This window comes from Dermacentor albipictus, chromosome 3 (genome assembly GCF_038994185.2).
Source record: "Dermacentor albipictus isolate Rhodes 1998 colony chromosome 3, USDA_Dalb.pri_finalv2, whole genome shotgun sequence".
Lineage (NCBI taxonomy): Eukaryota > Metazoa > Arthropoda > Arachnida > Ixodida > Ixodidae > Dermacentor > Dermacentor albipictus.
The window spans coordinates 139,006,280-139,027,664 of NC_091823.1; the positions used below are offsets into that span (position 1 = coordinate 139,006,280).

General features: G+C 48.3%; 1 protein-coding gene across 5 annotated transcripts in view; it reads left to right on the forward strand.

Annotated features, from left to right (window-relative positions):
- LOC135917831 (uncharacterized) overlaps positions 1 to 21,385 on the forward strand; it is a 265,446-nt gene that overhangs the window by 159,658 nt on the left and 84,403 nt on the right. For 4 of the 5 annotated variants that reach the window (XM_070536083.1, XM_070536081.1, XM_070536084.1 and 1 more), the window contains 2 exons: positions 1,785 to 1,982; positions 2,046 to 2,100. In XM_070536083.1, coding sequence (XP_070392184.1) covers positions 1,785 to 1,982 — 198 coding nt within the window. In that variant the 3' untranslated portion in view covers positions 2,046 to 2,100. Of the gene's footprint in view, positions 1 to 1,784; positions 1,983 to 2,045; positions 2,133 to 21,385 lie in introns of those variants that run through there. The other variant, XM_070536082.1, reaches the window with a different exon arrangement.

A 21,385-nucleotide genomic window follows, 5' to 3' on the forward strand; every position in this document is an offset into this window, starting at 1 on the left:
ACCAACCCTTGAGCTCCCTCGCCTGTCGTGAATTGCAGATTCGCCCTTCTTCTGCAACACGGAAAAGAAACTGGTGTGAGTTTGAAAATATGCCCACCATGCTACGCAAAAGGCTCGCAGAGGATTGTGTGCAAAAGCTTGTGTGCGGAAGGCTTCGTCCGATGCACAGGGAAGCGTTGACGCGGCAAGCGGAAATAAAATGAGCACAAATTGATACAATCTGATCATAATGTCACCATATTCTTGGATAAAAAAATGGTTGCGACAAATATACAAATAGGTAAAACACTGCTTTGTTTTTCCTCTTTTCCGGAGTTCTAGACAGGAAGGGTAAATTGCTAAACCAGTTGCGCCGTTGGACATTTCTTTGTGGGCGGCTGAGACATCTTACGTGCTTTTGGTCCATTTCTTATTGAAATAAACTACTGAGTAGCTCTTTTCTGTTCTTCCGAGAGCTGCCTTCTTTTCTCGTGCTCTTTTGTACACTAACTTTCAAAAATTGGTTGAATTTTGTTTGCTTCTTCGTTTCATGATACGCAGAAGTTAAAGCTATACCGAGCGCCTCATGATGGAGGAAAACATTTTTTGCGTCCGCAGATGACGACGTTTATCGCACCAGGCTAAGTATGTCGCTGAACATTTCGATCCATCCTACATGGCGAAGCCTTATACGAATGGGGCCGCATATCTTTCGGAGGTTGCTCAAAGGTGCTTGAGCAGCGTCTTCCAAGCACCCATCTATTTCAATATTCGCGTATATCGCCGGATTTGGCTTTTTCTTCGAGAAACAACAGGGCGCACTTCACCGCGAAATAATGCTTGATTCAAAAGTTAGCTAAGGTGCCCTCCAACTCTGTAATTGACAGGTTTGCCATTCAAGCAATATTAAAAAGCTTGCTAATTAAAATCAATTATTTATTATTACTTCGTGATTAAGAAATGCTGGCTGTAAGTGCAAACGACAGCCCTTGCTATGCAGTCGATACGACTTCTCTAGAGTTTTTTTTTTTTTAATCTTTGTACAAGTGAACTGGGACACCCGGTATACAGCTTTTTTATCTCTGGATATAAAGATGCGCTCCTCATCAATGTTGGATCCGCCTTGTCCGGTATTTTTCTGCGCCACAATACCGATAAAAATACGGCAAGGTGCCGCTTGCCCTTCCAAAATACTTGGGCGCTGACTCATTGAGGACAACAATGATTTCTAAATGTGGAGGTGGGAAATCCACTTTTGCCCTTTGCCTCATATGGCACAAAGAAAAACAAGGACTCATGGCGAAGTGCTGTGTACCGCAACGACCAGGCAATCTCATTAGCTGCATGAAGCTTGTGTTCAGTGAACTTCACTGCAGCTCGACACGACTCAACCGCTTATCAATTATTATTTCAGTGACCTATGTCCTCAAATACATGATGATGCTGAAGTTCTCCTTATGTACTGTCGACACTGTTACATTACGGCAACATTACGTAAAACAATGTTAGATACACTGATTAGGATAACTGAATTGGCTTAACGCCACTTTCGTCCGCACGTAACCGGGCCGCTACTTGTTAATAATCTACAGAGCAGTGAATCCGATCCTGTGTGCCTATCATTTCGCAAATACAGGCAGTTTTGAGTTCACACTTATTGGCGATTTTCCTTTACATTTACAATCCTAATAACCGCATATTATTCTCCACGTTGCGTTGACGCCAATGGACTCATTGGCCTTTCAACTGTTATATTTCGGACTGTTATAGGTAATTTCAATGTCAACCCTTTCATATTTTTGCAGTTGTGTGAAGCGAAGAGCACCGCCACAGCTACGAAGTTCTACATCGTTGCTGCTAACATCGGAGCTGTCGACTACGATAACTGGTGTGGATTCGGAGCGTTGAGACGGTTGCACATGCTCAAGGCCCTCGCGCATTTCTTTGCGTACAACTACACCTCAGCCGCGCAGAAGTCAGCATGCCTCCTGGTCAACCCTTAGGTAGAGCAAGACTGACAAGTCACTTCGCTGTGTCTACAACCTGCGCTGCAATTTTTTTTCCAGGTTTTTTTTGTCCAGTGGTGAAGAAAACCGCCAGCGGTTTCTCATGCCCAGATTGGTAAGCAATAAAATTTCCTGAGGAGATAAGAATCTTGTGAGCACTTATTGGAGCAGCTTTATTTGGCGAACGGCGCAAACATAAGCTTCTGCGTTGCACCATCTCCTAGGAAACTGCTTTTCGTCCTATCGCATTGGTACGTGCAAAGCCTCTTGCGATTGGATCAGGTGTTTTAGGACATAGCGCCATTTCATTGTAGTTCTGGAGGCACAAAAAACAACAACAAATGATTGCGAATAATTTCGACAACGCAATAACGTGTCATAATTACTGTGTTTTGCAAGACAATTCATAGTTAGTCCGTTCCATATAGTGATGAATCAATGATAGTATTCAATGTCGAGTGTGGTGGTTGTCGTATTTTATTACTGTGAACTTGTGATTGGTGAACTAGCTATGAGCAACGCCTACTAGAAGATATTTGCGCTTCATGCTAACCACCGTAAAGAAAAATTGCAAAGCTTTTTAAACGACCAAGTTTTTGATGTGATAAATAGGCGAGTTATACTGCGATATTACTTCGAATATAGGTCAATTCCGATATACGACTCGTCGAGGGGTAAAATGTGAATGTAAGTCAAGCCATATATTTTTTAGAAGAACGGAAAACTCGAAATAAGACGCACCTTTGTTTATTATAATCTCGGCTAACTACGCCTCTCTACTCGATGCCGCAAGTGACATCCTCATCGGATGCGTCAAAGGCATCATCGGGATCCTAAACGACGTTGGCCTCTGCGCCGTCGATGGCATTAGACAGGCAGCATGATCTCCAGGCAGGCTTTGTGGGGGGTGTGATGGAACAACTCTATTAGCTTGGCAATCGGCTGGCTCTGGTGAGGAATATAAGTGGACACTCCAGGGTCGCGGGCATGGGTGGACATATCACGTCGGGCCATATTTTATCAAATATTTGTGAATGCGCATTAGTTGAAAATGTTTTATCATCGTTAGAGCTTATCGTAGTGACAGCGCAAGCACACTGATGAATAATTACAGCCTTTTCAGAAGCTTCACTAAAGGCAGCCATGAATATTTTTTTTTCCTTTTTAGGGCGCTACAATAACCGTTTTCTATTATAATCGTCTACCGTGCTCCGCGGAAGGTTTTATTCAGCGGGAACTTATTGCGTATTGGTTTGTAAGAATTAACGTCGTGAAACTGCTCAGCGACTAGGTGAGAGGCCGTTGTGGATGGTTCTGGGTTTTCACCTCTCGGTTTCATGCAAAATTGACGGGCAATTTTCTATTACAGACCGCACCAGCTGCAACTCGAGCGGAGATGTGTCTGTGTTTTTAAATGGACACATGGACCAATTGCTTTTGCACTTTAAAACAAAAGACATGAAAAAAATAATTGCGCAAACTGTCTCTGTTCATCCTGCATTAGCAGGATATGCCCAAAGGTAGCCACAATGCTAAGTCATGTTCAATGACTACCATTCCAAGCACACCTTTTGTTAGAACATAATTACTTGCAGTTAGTTGCCGAAACACTAAAATGCGATCATTTCAGAAGTTTTCGAAGGGGTAGTTGCGGCATTTTTATGTTCTACACCGTGTATGCAGAGCTACCGTTAATATATCCGCAATGGAAACTAGCGGATACCGAAAGCAAAAGATGCCGCGAATCTACTTAGAAGACACGACGCATAACTCCTTACTCATATTTATATTCAAGAGTTGCGCTACTGCCTTGAACATCGTAAAGAAATGTTGGCAGTTCGATAAATGGGACGGTCGGCACACGAAAATGCATTCTCATCCTCATCGTGTGAACGTTCGTGTTCGAAACGCTACCTTCAAACACTGACACCATGGAGCACATTTTCTCTCTAGTGACAGAGAATGCGTCTGAAATTACAGCACCGTCATGCGCTGTGGTGGGCCTTGGCTGGACAGTTTGCCTGGCGCTGGCGTCGGCGACTGAACCGAATGAGCCTCTGCACTAAGCCTGATAACATTCTCACTTCGCACCTGCCTCGGTGACTTAGCGGCTATGTAATGGCGTTGCGAAGCGCGAGTCCGCGGAATCAAATCCGGGCCGCAGCGGCCGCAATTCAATGGGAGCGAAATTCCGAAAACGCCCAATGTCCCGTGCATTCGGGCCACGTTGAAGATCCCCTGGTGGTCTAAGTTAGGCCGCAGTCCCCAACTATGGCGGGTCTCATAATCAAAGCGTAGTTTTGGCTCTTGAACCGCCAGAATTGAAATTCAGTCTTTCGCACCATTGGGCTTAAGCTGAAAACTTTGTACAGTAACTTCCTTTCGCGAAATGTGACCACTGTTCAAGTTACGCGTTTTTAAAGATAAGTTTCTGTTTTTTGTATCATAACAATGCTTCAACTAGTCTATGATGCTCATCTATAAATTAAGCACTTCCGTGTGCTGACACTAATTGTTTTTATTGAATTAAGAAAATGTATTACTTCCTGTCCCTGTACATACATTTTGGTAAATTGTAGGCGTCAATTGTAGGCGTACACAGGTCTACACCTGTGTACTCACATGTGAGTGCCAGCTGCCTTTCGTTGCCTTTCATGCGCTTTTGGGCCGGTCGAGTCAGCTGCGCCCAACATTTTATCGAAAATCCCGCCATAGAATACTTTTCATCGAAATGAAATAATTCATCCAGAGGTGTTTTTTTTCTTCTTCCTTTGATTGTTCCACCTCCGTTGTTGCTGCTGTGGTTGTTTTGCACGCACCATCGGGAGGGGGGTGCCGGGGGTGGTTCAGGACGAGAACACACATGGCAGGAGCATGGTGGAGACAGACTCGTTTGGACCTTTCCATTTGTTGGATGTGTACAATGCCCTCTATAGCTTCCTGAGCGTCACAGCATTAGCCCCTTGACATTTGTTGACAGCTGTAATTATCAGTCACTCCCGCAAAAGAAAACAAAGATATTGTTGCGCTTAACATTCTACTAATTTGGAAGTCCAGAGGGGAGGTAGATGGCATGCTAAAGAGGAGGGGGAGAGGTGCAGAGAATGTGCAATATCGACGCACTTGTGAAATGAGTAAATGACAGCCTTGCCCCTCTGGTAATTGCCATGCAGCAGGTGATGAGTGGAGAGGGAAAAGACTTGCGAAGGCAAAAAAAAAACAGTGGTCGCGGGTATACTGGTGGTATGGTATGCTTCTGCTTTTTCTGAAATATAAATAACGTGCAAATCTGTCAACCGAACGACTGACTCAGGACGTGCAGAAGCAAAGCCGTATTAAAGTACCCTAGGGTCTAGGCGACAGCAGGGAAGCGGTCATCCGTCAAATCAACCGTGCTGTGGCAGACGCGGTAGTTTGACGGCTATAGCCTTGCTAGAGGCCACCGCAGGTTCTATCCCCACCGTGTCACCGGCATTCGGACGGGATGGAAATACAGAAATGCTAGAGCACTTATATCTAGGTGGGCGGTAAAGTACACCAGGGTGCCAAAATTAATGCGGAGTCCGCCACTACGATGTGCCTCATAATCCGATGTTGGCTTTCGCACGTAGATCCACTTGATTCCATTTATATTCAACAGCTTTGTCATGATGTGAGTGCCATGTGAGGCAGTTATAATGATCAAACCTCGCAGGGTTTATGAACTACTGCGCACTACAAAGCCTCAAGAAAACACGTCTCCCTGAGTACTCTGTGTACAACGCATACAAACATCATTGGTACAGGCAAATCGACATTTAATGACTGCAAACTCTCGTATTGCACTAAACCCTGAAAAAAATTGCACACCTGCCGTCAACATCACAGCTACTTATTTCCAATCAAAGCAAACAGTATACAAAGCTTCGCTTTCATCGATTGCCACAGTACGTGGGATCGGCATATGTTATCGTTAATCCGATGAATTTATTGGTATGCTGATGCTTTAATGCTATGCTTAAGTTAATGCTTTTCAAGTTAAGTTGAAGGCCCGCGGAGGTAAGGCAAGTAAGAACTTCGCGTAGACGAGAGAGGTGAGTGGTGCAATCAGGGGAGAAAACTACCACGTCGTCTAAATAACACAAGCACATCTTCCATTTGAGGCCTCGTAGAAGATTGTCCATCATCCTTTCGAACGTCGCGGGTGCATTGCAGAGGCCGAATGGCATTACGGTAAACTCATACAGGCCATCAGGCGTAAAAAAGCTGTCTTGGAGCGGTCGGATTCATCCACTGGCACTTGCCAATAGCCCGATCGCAAGTCCAAAGAGGAAAAGAATTCGGCACCATGAAGACAATCTAGGGCGTCATCTATGCGCGGTAGAGGATAGACATCTTTTCGTGTAATCTTGTTGAGGCTACGATAGTCCACACAGAAACGAATCGAGCCATCTTTTTTTCTTAATGAGTACTACAGGAGATGACCAAGGGCTGCATGATGGCTTGATAACACCACGTTCAAGCATGTCTTCAACTTGCTCGGCGATGACACGACGCTCGGTGGATGACACGCGGTACGGACGCTGGCGTAATGGTGCGTGGTGTCCCGTATCAATGTGGTGAGAGACGGTACTTGTGCGGCCTAATGATGCTTGGTTGCAGTCAAAAGAGGCGTGAAAATCATGTAAAAGAGTAATAAGCCGCTCACGTTGTGTCGGCTCGAGGTCATGGGCAATAGAGCGACAAAAAACATCCGGTGGTACTCGGTTAGATGGCACATGGCGTGCCAGTGCTGTTACGTTGGCAGTATCCACGTCGTCGGGAACACGGAAATGCACAATAACGTCAGCGTCCACAGTCTGGATGGTACCAATCGTCTCGCCACAGTGCGAAGCCAAAGTGTACGAATGTGGGTTAAAAATCAGTATTTCTGCAGCCCCATGGTGAACCGTGAGGAGAGCGAAAGGTAACAATATAGGCTGGCGGCGAATGAAGACGGCAGCGGTTGAAAACATGACCGTCGCTTCGGCAAGCGATGCGCATGAAAGAGGGACAAATACCGCGCTGTGAGGGGGAAGGCCAGTATCTGAAGCTACACAGATCCTGGTTACATCATGAACTTGAAAGTCGTGAGATGGCATATCGCACAGAACGGTGAACTGAACCTCAGCACGTGCACAGTCAATGACGGCGTGATGGCGCGACAGAAAATCCCAACCGAGAATCACATCGTGGGAGCAAGAAGTTAGCACAAACAAATCAATCGGATACAAAATGTCTCGAATCAGCACCCTGGCAGTGCACATAGCGACTGGCTGAACTAGCTGTGCACTCGCTGTTCTAAGCAATAATACCGAAGGCATCATGGTCACTTTCCGTAATTCACGGCAGAGTTTCTCACTAATCACAGATACAGCAGCACCTGTATCGAAGAGGGCAAGACATTTGATGCCATCAACAGACACTTCAATAACGTTAGCGGGGGAAAAACGAGGACTTTGATGTTCCGACGATGACGCAGTTCGGGCCTCAGGAACTGCGGAAATCAGTTTTCCGCCTCAGTAGTACTGGCACTGGGCCTACGACGCATGGGTGAGAGTGAGCGCCGACGAGGGGAAGGTGAGCGACGAGTATTGTAGAGCTGTGACTGCGGTGCTGGTCTGTCATCAGCAGCCTAGACTTCCGGTGGTGGTCGCTGAGGCATACGGTATGGTCGGAAGCCGGAGGTGGGTGGTCGCGCGGTGCCCACGAAGGCCGGCAAGCGCCGGCGGCAGAAGCGCGCTACATGTCCCGGTGTACCGCAGGCATAGCATATTGGGCGGTTGTCAGGAGTACGCCAAGGATTTGTGCCTTGCTGCTGTGCGCTGAAAAAGGGAGCGACCTGCTGGCGAGGCGAGGGCGGATGAGAGAACACCGGCTGGAGAGGCGCTGAAGGCGGAGGAGAGAATCCCGGCAGACGAGGCGCCCGTGCAGTGGCTTCAGCATACGTCAGAGGCGCGGCCACGGGAGCCGGCTGACACGGAGGTGGAAGAGCTTCGGTCACTTGCTCTTGAATTACCTGTCGGATCGCTGGAGCCAAATATTGAGAAGGCTTCTCCGTGGTCGGCAAAATCGAGAGCTGTCGCGCGACCTCCTCGCGCACAAATTCTTTTATTTGCGTCAGCGAAGTTGCGTGGTTGTCGCCAATAACCAATGCTGCTAACGAATCTTCCGTAGGCAGTAGGCGCCGAGCTAAGATGCGTTGTTTCCGTAGCTCGTCAAAACTTTGGCACAAGTTGATAACTTCGGCCACGGTACGCGGATCCTTCGCTAGCAACATTTGAAATGCGTCCTCATCAATGCCTTTCATAATGTGTTTTACCTTGTCCTGTTCCGCCATTGACGGATTCACGCGCTTACACAGGTCAATGACATCTTCGATGTAACTTGTGAACGTTTCACCGTGATGTTGCGCGCGCCCCCGTTAGCGTTGTTCTGCGCGAAGCTTGCGCACAGCGGGGCGCCCGAACACTTCTGTGAAACTTGTCTTGAATCTGCTCCACGTTGTGAAATCGTGTTCGTGGTTTCGGAACCAGAGGTTCGCGACGCCGGTTAAGTAAAACAGCACATTTGCAACTTTGTGACGTCGTCCCACTTGTTATGCTGGCTCACCCTTTCGTAAGATGACAACCAATCCTCCACGTCATGATCATCGGTGCCGCTAAAGATGGCAGGATCACGCTGGCGCAATGCACCGGAAACGATGACCGTCGGAGGCTGTGGTGCATCTTCCTGGGTGGTTTCGTCAGGCATGGTCGCAGCAGTCGGTAGCGTCCGGCTTCGGAGTTCCAGTTTTCGAGGTTACCCCGCACCTCCACCAAATGAAATGGGGTTTATGTAGCTCGTTCGAGGGATCGCAGGTAGCTCTAGATCACGAATCCTAGCGCTTCGCATCAACAACCCGCGCTCGTGTCTCGCGCCGCAGCGGTGGCAGTCCGCACAGTGCCACATGCATATTACCCACTACAACTACAGTGCCACATGCATATTACCCGCTACATATGGGCTATTCTAGCCCATATTGGCAACTTCATTCTAAGGAGAAAAGGAGGAAATGGGGAAATGGGGTATTGAGGTTACTCCTTTAGGGGAGCAACTGATCTGCCACAACCATTCCTCCCTTTAGGGGGTAAGTGCGAGGGGATGAACGGTTACTCCTCATGCCGTTACTCCTCCGAGGCCTAACAGTTGCTATTTTCCGATACTCCTCAAAGGAGTAACGGTCATTATTTTCGATGCTCCGCAAAGGTGGAATTAATGAAATTAGGCATTTATACGCTAATAAAAAAGATTACTGAGCTGAAAAAAAGAAAAAAAAGAGGGCCGAATGCAGGATTTGAACTCACGTCCTCTCGCTCCCAAGTCGGCTACTCTAACCACTGCACCACGGCAGATTGCTTGACGAGGCTAGGAAATTGAGACAGGTTAAGCATCTGAACGCCGGTGCGGCAATGTAAAAGCGACTTCGCATTTTGTGTATGTTGTGCGGGGAGAGTGTAACGTTGAGTGTACTTGCAACCATCAGTGAGTGCGAAAAGAATATGCCCGAGTATTCTTAGGGTGCTTTAAACTGAGGCACTACACGATGTAAACGTGTAGCGAGCTCAAACGGGGCACCTAAGACGACAGAGACGGACAATTGCTGTGTCGCTTAGTGTGTCCCGTTTGAGCTACACATTTGCTTCAGTTAAGTTCGTAATCTCCTTGGAACGGAAGGAACTTAGGTACTACTGACCAGGAAAATCTGGCAGTCTATCAATGACTTGCGCGTTTAATTTTTATCGCTCACTTATGGGGTGCGCACGAAGGGCATGGCTCTTCACATTCCAACTTTAAATTTCACGCAATTTTCTCACGAAGAGACAAAGTGCTGCTTTGCATGTAGTTCAATGGACAGTGCACGAACTTCGAACTATTCACGATTTATAGACAATACAGTTTTTGCCGCATCACTGCACGACACGGACGAAAACAGCGGAGCGCATGGGGAGTAACTGTTGCGGTTCGTCCTCCCGTTCCTCTCTTTCCGACCAGGGACTAAACACTTACTCTCCAAAATTTGCACACGGCACGCACATCCATGCAGTTACTCCCTTGAGGGACGAAAGCGCCCTTTTTGGGACGAACTGCGCAGTTACTCCCCTTTTCCCCGGAATTCTTCTTAGAGTGTACACTACTACGGATATCCGCAATCATTCAACGGCCATGGGGCCGGAGCCGAAAATGTCAGCTTTACGCGGAAACTACACCCGCTTTAATATACGAAAGCATATGCCCCAATAAGCGAAAATTGGTCGTAATCGGTGGCACGACCGAGTGATGGTACCAAAAATTGCCGATCGCGTAAATAGTATAAACACGTCAGAGAAGTCCTCCGATTGACGTCGAATTTCTCAAGGACGATCTTGTAAACAAGGAAAGAATGCATTCAAAAGAAAATGTGGCACATTTCCGTGTGTGGGGGAAACGAACTCGGGCCGCCGGGGAGGGAGGAGGCGTAGGGGGGGGGGGGGTGGAGGGGTAGTCGGGCACGTTTTCCCGACACCACGGCGATTCCACAGTTCAGTTTGAGTAAAGGTGTGCGCATTGCGTGCGTCGTTGGGCACGTTACGGCGCAGTCAATGGGGACGAGGTGGCGCCACGTAATAAGCCTACAAAATGAGTGAAAAAAAAATCAACACCCATTCCACTCGGTGAAGGTGGATGACAAGCGAAGCTGTTCAGCGCACGACACAGAGCTAGCATACAATTTTGAACAAAGGTCCGAACATAATTATTGTCCAATGGGCAGTCATCGTGACGACAGCCACGTAAGCATATTCGCGTATCCGGTCTGATATTAAATATGTTCCTCCCATAAGACAGTGAATGGCTCATAACAACGTAAGCAATGGCTCATTCTATCGCGAACGCGGCCTTCTTGTTACGACTACCGAAGAGAGAGGGAGAGAGAATGAAACCTTCCTGCATGAAAGCTGCCTCAGTGATTCCTGACGCAGGTTGCCCTGCATCGCATTTGTAGTGTGGTGCGGAGCTGGTGCGGTGTTCTTCCGGAAAGATTGTGCGGCTCCATAAAGCTCTGCCGTTGTTATGGGTGCGTCGAGCTCCGCGTTGTCTGGTCCCTCATAGTTTTACTCCACTGATGTCGTTTACGGTACTCCTATGTAGACGCTCTTAAGGTCCTCAATGAAGGTATCGGTCGTGCCATCGTATTCATTTTGAATTAATTTCAGTGTTCTGTTTTTGATGGTCCGTGTTCCTGTCGGATCTAACATACTGTGCAGAAGAGCCCATGCTCGCTTTGTGCTAAGCGTTACTTTGAGTGCATCACAAAACTGAAGGAAATTGGTGCCTTGCAGCTGCTGCGCGTACTCAATGGCTTCCTGCGCAAGCCTGGCTATCCTGATCCTGAGTTTTTTGTCATGTGTTTGTCTCTTTCAGTGGTTGGTCAGACTTTTCCGCGCTACCCACAGGTGTAGTAGGTGCCTGTCTACAGCCAGTGTCTCGACTGTTGTCGAGATTTCTCGTGTAGTGCTTCTGTGTATTCTCCTGATGAATTCCGTCCATTCTGTAGGGCTATCGCACGGTGTGTTCTGCCTTCGCTTCTGTCTATAAGCTGCCCAATAGGTTATGGTGGCTTTTCCTAATGCATGGTGAACCCTCGCCGTGTTAACCGAGACACTAACACTGCGGTGATCACTGTCGATGTCTTCGCCTAGGTTGGTCTAGGTAACACCTCTGTCATTGTTGCTGAAAGTTAGGTCCAGCGTGGTATCTTTTACTACACAGTTTCCCGTTCAGGTTGGTTCACCCGGTCGCATCAGCAGGACCAGCTCATGCTCCTCTGTGAGGTCGCCTAGCCTTTGGCCCTTAGGAGTGCCTCGATGATTTACCCAATCAGAGTGCGGAGCGTTCACATTGCCTAAGATAATTGTCCGGTCGTTGCTTTTCACTTTGCGCAATGAGGCTTGACTAGCATGTCGAGCTTTGCCTTCATTTCTCAAGGTGGGCTGTAGGCATCGGTAATAACTGTTTTAGGTTTGTAGCGTGTACATGGCCAGACCATCAGAACCTGATGTTGGACACCGCAGTTAGGGACGTAGTCCACGCTCACCGCTATGTCCACCCGTGTCAGTGCTGCTATCTGAGGATGACCCGCCATGGCTATGATGTCAGTGGCTACGGTGTTGGGCTGCTGAGCACGAGGTCGCGGGATCGAATCCCGGCCACGGCGGCCGCATTTCGATGCGGGCGAAATGCGAAAACAGCCGTGTACTTAGATTTAGGTGCACGTTAAAGAACCCCAGGCGGTCGAAATTTTCCGGAGTCATCCGCTATGGCGTGCCTCATAATCAGAAAGTGGGTTTTGGCACGTAAAACCCCATAATTTTTTGTCTGAGGATAGTCAGGGTGCGTGTGCATCTAGCATCTTCTGACGTTCGATATCGTCTTGCCTGTTTCTTGTATGCATATTATATGCGGCGGAACAGGCGCTGCATCTCTAAAACTCAAAAGTGCTGCATGTTTATTTCTAACAGTCCTGCAGCTCCACTGCCAGACCTTGAGGTTTTCGGCTACTCTCGTGTGGCGATTAGCCATCTATAGTACTTTCGCTGTCAGTCAGCTCTTTCTCTTTAGGCCTGCGTGCAGGAGTTCCTGGGCTGGCACATTTTCGTTTGTTTGGTCCCTCTTTCGTTGCGTGAGAAGAGGAGTCCTCTATCTGTCGTTAGAGCTTGTACAGCTCTGCCAAAAGAAGTTGCATTTGTCGGCCTATGATATCTATAGTAGCACAGTAGCTATACTTTCACAGTAGCAATACCGTGAAAGACAAAACTAACTTTTATTGGGCGAAGCTGTGCCCACAAAAACAGGCAACACATAGCACAACGATAGTGGCGAACACGGTCGGCGATCATCGAACATCTGATCAGCGCGTCAGCTTTAATAGATCAGTCGTCGAACGTTCCAGAGTATGCGCTGGGACCCGCGTGTCTTCAACAAAGTTCTATACTGTTCGCGTCCCGCATACATGCAATCAGATTACACAAGTTGAGGTGAAAGACAGTGGACGGACCCATCGATAACATTCCAGAAACTTCTTTTACATGCAGGCGCATCCTGCGCTGTGCGATAACATTTGTTAGGAGGTGAGAAGTGGTCGCCCGATAAAGATAAAGAAGTACACATGCCATTACCCCCCTCTTAAAAAGCTTCGTCCCGATGCTACAGGTATAAGAGAGCAAAACACAAAAGGAAAATTATTAAACAAAAATAACGAAACAACTAAAAGAAAAAAAGTCCAAAAGTCAGTTATGCGAAGTTCCAAAGTTCATTAACGCAGGTAGTACGGCTTGAGCCGCACAACGTGGACTATTTCAGGTCGCTAGCGGCACCGCTGTGATAGCGAAATGCCGCCTGGAACGACCTCATAGTCCAGTGCGCCAATACGTCGGATGATCTTGTACGGTCCGAAATAGCGACGGAAAAGCTTATCGCTCGGTCCTCGTCAGCATATAGGGGTCCAAACGCAAACACGGTCACCTGGCAGGTATTCGAGGAAGCGTCGTCGGAGGTTGTAGTGTCGGCTGTCGGTACGCTGCTGGTTCTTGATCCGCAAGCGGGCGAGTTGTCGGGCTTCTTAGGCGCGCTAGAGAAAGGTCGCGACATCAATATTCTCTTCGTCAGTGACGTGCGGCAGCATGGCGTCAAGTGTCGTCGTCGGGCTCCTGCCGTAAACCAGCTTAAATGGCGTGATCTTTGTTGTTCCTTGCACCACCATGTTGTAAGGGAATGTTACGTACGGTAGGACCGCATCCCACGTCTTGTGCTCGACGTCGACATGCATTGCTAGCATGTCGGCGAGGGTCTTGTTCAGGCGCTCCGTGATACCATTCGTCTGCAGGTGGTAGGCAGTTGTCCTCCTGTGGCTTGTTTGGCTGTACTGCAGAATGGCTTGGGTGAGCTCTGCTGTAAAATCCGTTCCTCTGTCGGTGATAAGGACTTCCGGAGCACCATGTGGCAGCAGGATGTTGTCGACGAAAAATTTAGCCACTGCTGCTGCGCTACCTTTCGGTAGAGGTTTGGTTTCAGCGAAGCGTGTGAGATAGTCTATCGCCACGACGATTCACTTATTTCAGGTCGTTGATGTCGGAAATGGTCCCAGCAAGTCCATCCCGATCTGCTGAAATGGTCTGTAAGGAGGCTTGATCGGCTGTAGTAATCCCGCTGGCCTTGTCGGTGGTGTCTTGCGTCGCATGTCTTCGTCGCATGTCTTGCGTCGCATGTCGCATGACATGTCTTGACGTAACGGGCGACATCGGAGGTTAGGCGCGGCCAGTAATACCTTTGTTGTGTCCTCGATAGCGTGCGGGACAATGTGAGGTGCCCAGCGGTCGGATCGTCATGTAGGGCGTGCAGTACCTCTGGACTAAGCGCCGACGGGACAACAAGAAGGAAGTTGGCGCTGACTGGTGAGTAGTTCTTCACGACTACGTTGCCTTGAAGCGTAAAGGAAGACAATCCCCTCCTAAATGTCCTAGGGACAACGTCAGTGTGCCCTTCCAAATTATCGACGAGGCCTTTTAGCTCCGGGTCTGCTCATTGCTGTTCAGCGAAGTCTTCCGCGCTTATTATTCCAAGGCAGGCGTCGTCATCTTCGCCATCTTGCGGCAGCGGGTCAATTTGGGCGCGTGACAGGCAATCGAGATCTGAGTGTTTTCGTCCGGTCTTGTAGGTTACAATGATGTCGTATTCTTGTAGTTTGAGGCGGCACCACGCCAGCCGCCCTGAAGGGTCCTTTACGTTAGCTAGCTAACACAACGCGTGATGGTCCCTGACCAGTTGGAATGGCCTCCCATATAGGTAAGGGCAGAATTTTACTGTGGCCCAAATGATGGCGAGGCATTCCTTTTCAGTCGTAGAACAATTGCCTTCCGCTTTGGACAGCGACCGGCTAGCATAAGATATCACCCGTTCAAGTCCGTCTTTCCTCTGGACTAGGACGGCACCGAGGCCTAGGCTACTGGCATCAGTGTAGATTTTGGTATCGGCATCCTCGTCGAAGTGTGCAAGTACGGGCGGCGACTGCATGCGTCGTTTGAGTTCTTGAAATGCGTTGGCCTGCGGCGCTTCCCACTTGAACTCGACATCACGTTAAGGGTAGATGTCTTAGCGGCTCCGCTATGCGTGAAAAGTCCTTGACAAATCGCCTGTAGTAGGCACACATGCCAAGGAATCTACGCACTGCTTTCTTGTAGACGGGCTGCGGGAACTTTGCGATGGCAGCTATTTTCTGCGGGTCGGGGCGGACCCCAGATTTGCTGATGACGTGGCCTACAAACAGCTCATCGTAAGCAAAGGGGCACTTTTCCGGCTTCAGAGTAAGCCCGGATGACCTGATGGCCTCTAGTACTGTTGCAAGCCGCCTAAGGTGATCGTCGAAATTTCCGGCGAAGACAATGACGTCATCCAAGTAAACAAGACAGGTCTGTCACTTCAATCCTGCTAAAACCGCGTCCATTACGCGCTGGAACTTTGCAGGCGCCGAGCACAGTCCAAATGGCATAACCTTTAACTCGTAGAGGCCGTCTGGGGTGACGAAGGTGGTCTTTTCGCGATCTCTTTCGACTTCTATTTGCCAATAGCCCCCGCAGGGGCATCTGCGTCAGCAGGCGTTTGGTGTGTTGCGCCACCACGTACCCGAGCACACGAGGGTTGGACCCTCCCGCGTGTAGCCGTGCGCGGCTTAGCGGTGTCTGGGGAAAAGGGGATCCTGGGGGTTGAGCCGATGCTGGGTGTTTGGACCTTTAAGGCCCCCCGGCGGAGGCAACACACTCCGTTGGCCTCTGCTTCACATAGACGGCACCCCCGGACTGACCCACCCGGGGGAAATCGGTAGTTGCCTTTTCCTGTCTCTCTCTCCCTCTAGCCTTCGTCTTTCTCTCACTTATCATCTTTCCTGTCTTCTCCTAGCTTCCGCTTACTTCCAATTTTTCCAGGCAGCAAGGGTTAACCTTGTGTGAATAGCCAACCTAGGTTATTTCATATTTGGTTATAGTGGTAACGTACAGCTGGCTTTTTCAGGCCGTGTTTCGCGTGTACTGCAGCGTCCCCTTGTAGGACTCCACGGTGGGTGGCTGGCGTTACTGCCGAAATTACAATCTCCTATGGCTATTTCCTTTCCTCCACTACCTGATCGCTCCCTGAAGAGGGGGCGCACCGATGATGTTTTAGAATTTTTCGCTCATCAAAAAGAAACTTTTCCTCGCTTCCACGTTGTCCACTTCGAAACACCAAACAAACCCTTACGAACAATATCACCATTCCTCGTGTCCAAGTCTCTGACCCATGTTCTTGGTACAGGTTACAAAGCAAACAGAATGACAAGCGGTGATCCATTCTCGGAGCTCCGCAACCTGAAGCAATGTGAAAACCTACCCAATCTAGTTTCATTGGGTGACGCCAAAGTGACAGTACCTCCGCATCGTACTATGAATACCACCCGTGGCGTAGTCTCCGATGATGATCTCTTGGAGCTGACTGAGGCTGAGCCCTTGGAGGGCTTCAGTGAGTAGAACGTCATCAACGTTAAACGAATTAAGATGAGGCGTGACAGCAGAGAAATACAGACGAAGCACCTGTTACTTACTTTTGGAACAAGCGTCCTAACCGAGTCAATCGAGGCCGGGTGTATCAAGCTCCGTGTCCGGCCATACATCCCTAATCCCCTGCGTTGCTTCAAATGCCAGCATTTCGGGCACAGTTCACAGAGCTGCCGAGGCCGCCAAACCTGCGCGAAATGCAGTGCTCATGAGCACACTTCTGAATCTTGTGAAAACTCTCTCCACTACGTAAACTGTGAAGGCGAGCATGCCGCGTTCTCACGGTCGTGCCTATCCTGGAAAAAATAAAAGGAAATTGTTACAATCAAAGTCAAGGAAAACATAAGTTTCAAAGAGGCACGCATGCAGGTATCTTTCCTGCCAAAGCACACCTTTGCCGATGTGGCGCGTCAGGGGGCAGCGCCACAACGGTCTTCGGCGGCTGTCCGGCCCACAAGCAGTGAGTCGGCCGCTACGCCATCTGCCCCCGCGGCGGTTGCAGCTAGCGCTGCTCCGTCAACGCAGATTGAGGGATCATCGACCCCGAAGGTTGGCGAAGCCGAGGCTGCCCCGGCCTCCCCGGCCCCTTCCGGCGCTGGCAACAGCCGGCGCAGCCAAATCCCTCAGGGAGCCCCATCGACCTCCGGGCTGGTGGGCGCAGGAGTCTTGCCCTCCAAGGCGGGACTCTCTCTGGTAACCTCTCGCTCGCAAGAGCACATGTCCGGAGCCTCACTAGAGGCAATGGACACTACACCTGTCCTGAAGGCGCACCAAACGCTTAAAGAGCGGCGAGGCTCCCTCGAACGCTCCAGAAAGGGCAAAAGCCCGATTACAGGGCCTCGAAAGGGCTCTGTAATTTAATCTCGGTAATTTCCACAATCACTACTTCTGTTTCTGTACACACAGCACCTATTTACTATCAACATGGATACACAGATAATTCAATGGAACGTCAGAGGTCTCCTTAGAAACCTTGATTATGTACAAGAACTCATCGACAAACACAATCCAAAAGTCCTGTGTTTACAGGAAACACACTTTCTCCGAAAGTATGTTATATTTCGCAACGACCGCGAGGATGCTATCGCATCATCTGGTGGTGTAGCCATTACTGCTGACAGAAGTGTAGCGTGTCAGCATTTAAAGCTCCGAACGGCCTTGAGGCCGTGGCGGTTCGAGCCATACTTTCAAATAAACTCATTACCATCTGCTCTTTGTATATACCACCACATTATCAGCTTTACAGACGCGACTTAGAATTATTAATAGATGAGCTCCCAGAACCTTATATGGTTCTCGGTGATTTTAATGCACACAGTAGTTTGTGGGGCGATCCACGCTGTGATGCGCGAGGTCGCGTCATTGAACAGATGCTTTTCCCTTCTGGAGCATGTCTCTTGAATACAAAGGAGCCTACGTGTTTTAACCTGGCTAAGAAGTCATTTTCTGCCATAGATGTTAGCATTTTATCGCCGACACTTTTACCCTATCATAAATGGCATGTGCTTAACAACCGGTTTGGGAGTGACCACTTCCCAATAATCCTAATTACACCGAAACAAGATCAACTTCCCCGGCTGGTACCTCGGTGGAAGGTTGACTCAGCCGATTGGGAGCAGTACCAAACTCTTACACCCATGACCTGGTCTGAGATGTCCGGTATAACCTTAGATGACGCTGTTGCAAATTTTGCAGCTTTTATACTTGATGCCGCATGTAAATGTATTACTCAAGCGAGCGGCATGGGTTCCAAACGGCGTGTTCCCTGGTGAAACGATGCATGTAGGCAAGCACGGAGGGACCAGAACAAAGCGTGGGCGATGCGTCGCGATTCTCCAACCGCAGAAAACCTGGAAAACTTTAAACATGTCAAATCCCAGGCGAGGAGAACGCGCTGACAAGCAAGACGAGAGAGTTGGGCGAAGTATATATCCAGCATCAACTCGTACACACATGAGAGCAAAGTATGGAATAGAGTGAAAAAGGTCAATGGGCGACAAACATATTCCCTGCCTTTAGTAAATAGCCACGGAGAAAGCCTGGAAGATCAAGCCAACTCTCTTGGTGCACATTTTGAATACATATCAAGCTCCTCGCACTACTCCGAAACCTTCCTAAAGTACAAAACGCGAATAGAACAGCAAATGTTACAAAGAAAATGTGATAAAAGTGTGGCGTATAACGAACCATTCTCCATAGCAGAACTGCAGGCAGCACTGAACGGTTGTAATACATCCGCCCCAGGTTCAGACCGCGTAATATATGAGATGTTGACACAACTACCCTCCGAAACACAAAAAACCCTCCTTTACCTTTGCAATGTTATATGGTTTTCCGGCGAGATTCCCTCTGTTTGGAAGGAGGCTACTGTAATTCCAATTCTAAAACACGGAAAGCATCCTTCCTCTATCAAGTTACAGACCCATAGCATTAGCAAGTTGCCTCTGCAAAGTTTTCGAAAAAATGAATAACTGTCGCCTACTACTCTTCCTCGAATCAAACAAATTACTCGACCCATACCAGTGTGGGTTTCGGGAGCGTCGATCCACCAATGACCATCTCATGCGTATCGAGGCACGTATCCGTGAAGCTTTTGTTCGTAACCAGTTTTTCGTACCAGTATGCCTAGATATGGAGAAAGCATATGACACTACGTGGCGGTTTGGGATACTGAGAGACCTCTCACAGTTAGGTATACACGGTAATATGTTCAATATTATCGAAAGTTATCTGTCTAATCGCACATTTCATGTTCATGTGGGCAACGTTCTGTCACGGAAATTTGTACAGGAAACTGCAGTGCCGCAGGGCGGGTTGCTCAGCTGCACGCTCTTTATAGTAAAAATGAATTGTCTTCGTCTACACACACCACGTAACATCTTCTATTCAACATATGTTGATGATGTGCAGATAGGTTTTCAATCAAGTTCTCTCGCAATCTGTGAACGACAGGTCCAGCTTGGTCTTAACAATGTCTCCAAATGGGCTGATGAGAACGGGTTCAGACTTAACCCACAAAAAAGCACATGTGTCGTTTTCTCTAGAAAAAGAGGCCTGCACCTTGATCCTGAAATTGTGTTGCGTGGTGAGCGTCTGCCCGTAAACAGGGAACATAAATTCCTAGGCACATTCTTAGACGCGAAATTAACCTTTATACAGCACATGAAGTATCTTAAAACAAATGTATAAAAACAATGAATATCTTAAAGGTGCTGTCAAGCACGACCTGGGGCAGTGATAGAAAATGTCTCATGAACTTATAGAAAAGCCTCATACGCACACGAGTAGACTATGTAGCCATAGTTTACCAGTCGGCTACTCCAACTCCTCTGAAGACTTCCTGTACACCACTTAGGAATTCGCCTATCAACAGGGGCCTTTAGAACAAGCCCAGTGGAAATCCTTTACGTTGAATCGGATGAGTGGTCACTTCATCTGCAGAGAATATATTCGTCGTTCATGTATTTTCTGAGAGTAAGCGCAAACAGTGAGCACCCCGCGTATTCGACTATAAATGATTTGTTCAGTTCTCAACTTTTCCGCAACCGGCCCACAGTGGCAAAGCCTTCCTCACTGCGTGTTAGAGACATAGCTGAAGAAACAAGGGTTCCACTGCTTGAATACCACCTTATACCCCCTGCTATACGGCCGCCGCCCTGGCAGTGGCAACCTATACACTGTGATACATCTTTCGTAGCTGTTACAAAGCGCGCGCCTGTCGCGCATATCCGAGGGCACTTCCTCGAATTACAGCACAAATATTCCTCTCCTGAATTTTTTACTGACGCATCGAAGTGTTATTCTGGCGTGTCTTACGCAGCCGTCGGTCCATCCTTTTCGGATTACGGTGTTCTGCATCCTAGCACAAGTATTTTCACAGCAGAGGCCTATGCGATATTGGCCGCCGTTAAACACATTAAAGAAAATAATATTCCAAAGGCAGTTATATACACAGAATCTTTGAGCGTCGTAAACGCTTTGAAAGCTGTCAAAAAATATCAAAACCCTATCATTGTATCTCTTTACTCAGCATTACTAACCACCTATGCCTCCAAGCAGCATATCGCGGTACACTGGGTGCCGGGGCACCGAGAGATAGAGGGAAACCTGTTGGCTGACCAGCTAGCCACGTCCCTCCATACGAACGCTTCCAACACTTCCACGACTGTCCCTGTAATGGACCTCAAGCCCTCAGTAAGAAAAACGTTAAGGGCTTTTTGGCAGCGCTTGTGGGACAAACAAACAGAAAATAAACTACATGTTATCAAGCCGTATCTTGGTAACTGGCCGCCACTATCAAAGAATCGCCATACAGAAGTGACACTTTGCAGACTCAGGATAGGACAAACATACAGCCCACACACATACCTCTTGTCCGGTGGCGATCCACCCATGTGTGATAAATGTGGTGAGCCACTTACCGTGCTTCACATCCTGCTGCAATGTACTGAATTAGATGCAAATAGGAAAACGCATTTTCCATTACCACACCGGCAACAAATTGCACTTCATCCTCTTATGATCATAGGTATAGAACCACTCTTTAAATATCAATCCTTGTTGCAATTTATAAAAGATGGGAAAAATTTTCATGTTATATCACCAGGAAGTCCGTAGCACGGCCTCTTACCTGAGGTATCGGCTGCGGTAACTGCATTAAGAGAAAGCACCTGCCTCCCAGCCTTTGGGCTCAAATGCCTCGCGGAGGCACAGGTGCTATTTCCATGTTCTTGCATTTTAGCTCCATGTTCATTTATCATGCATACTATATCCATAGACAAC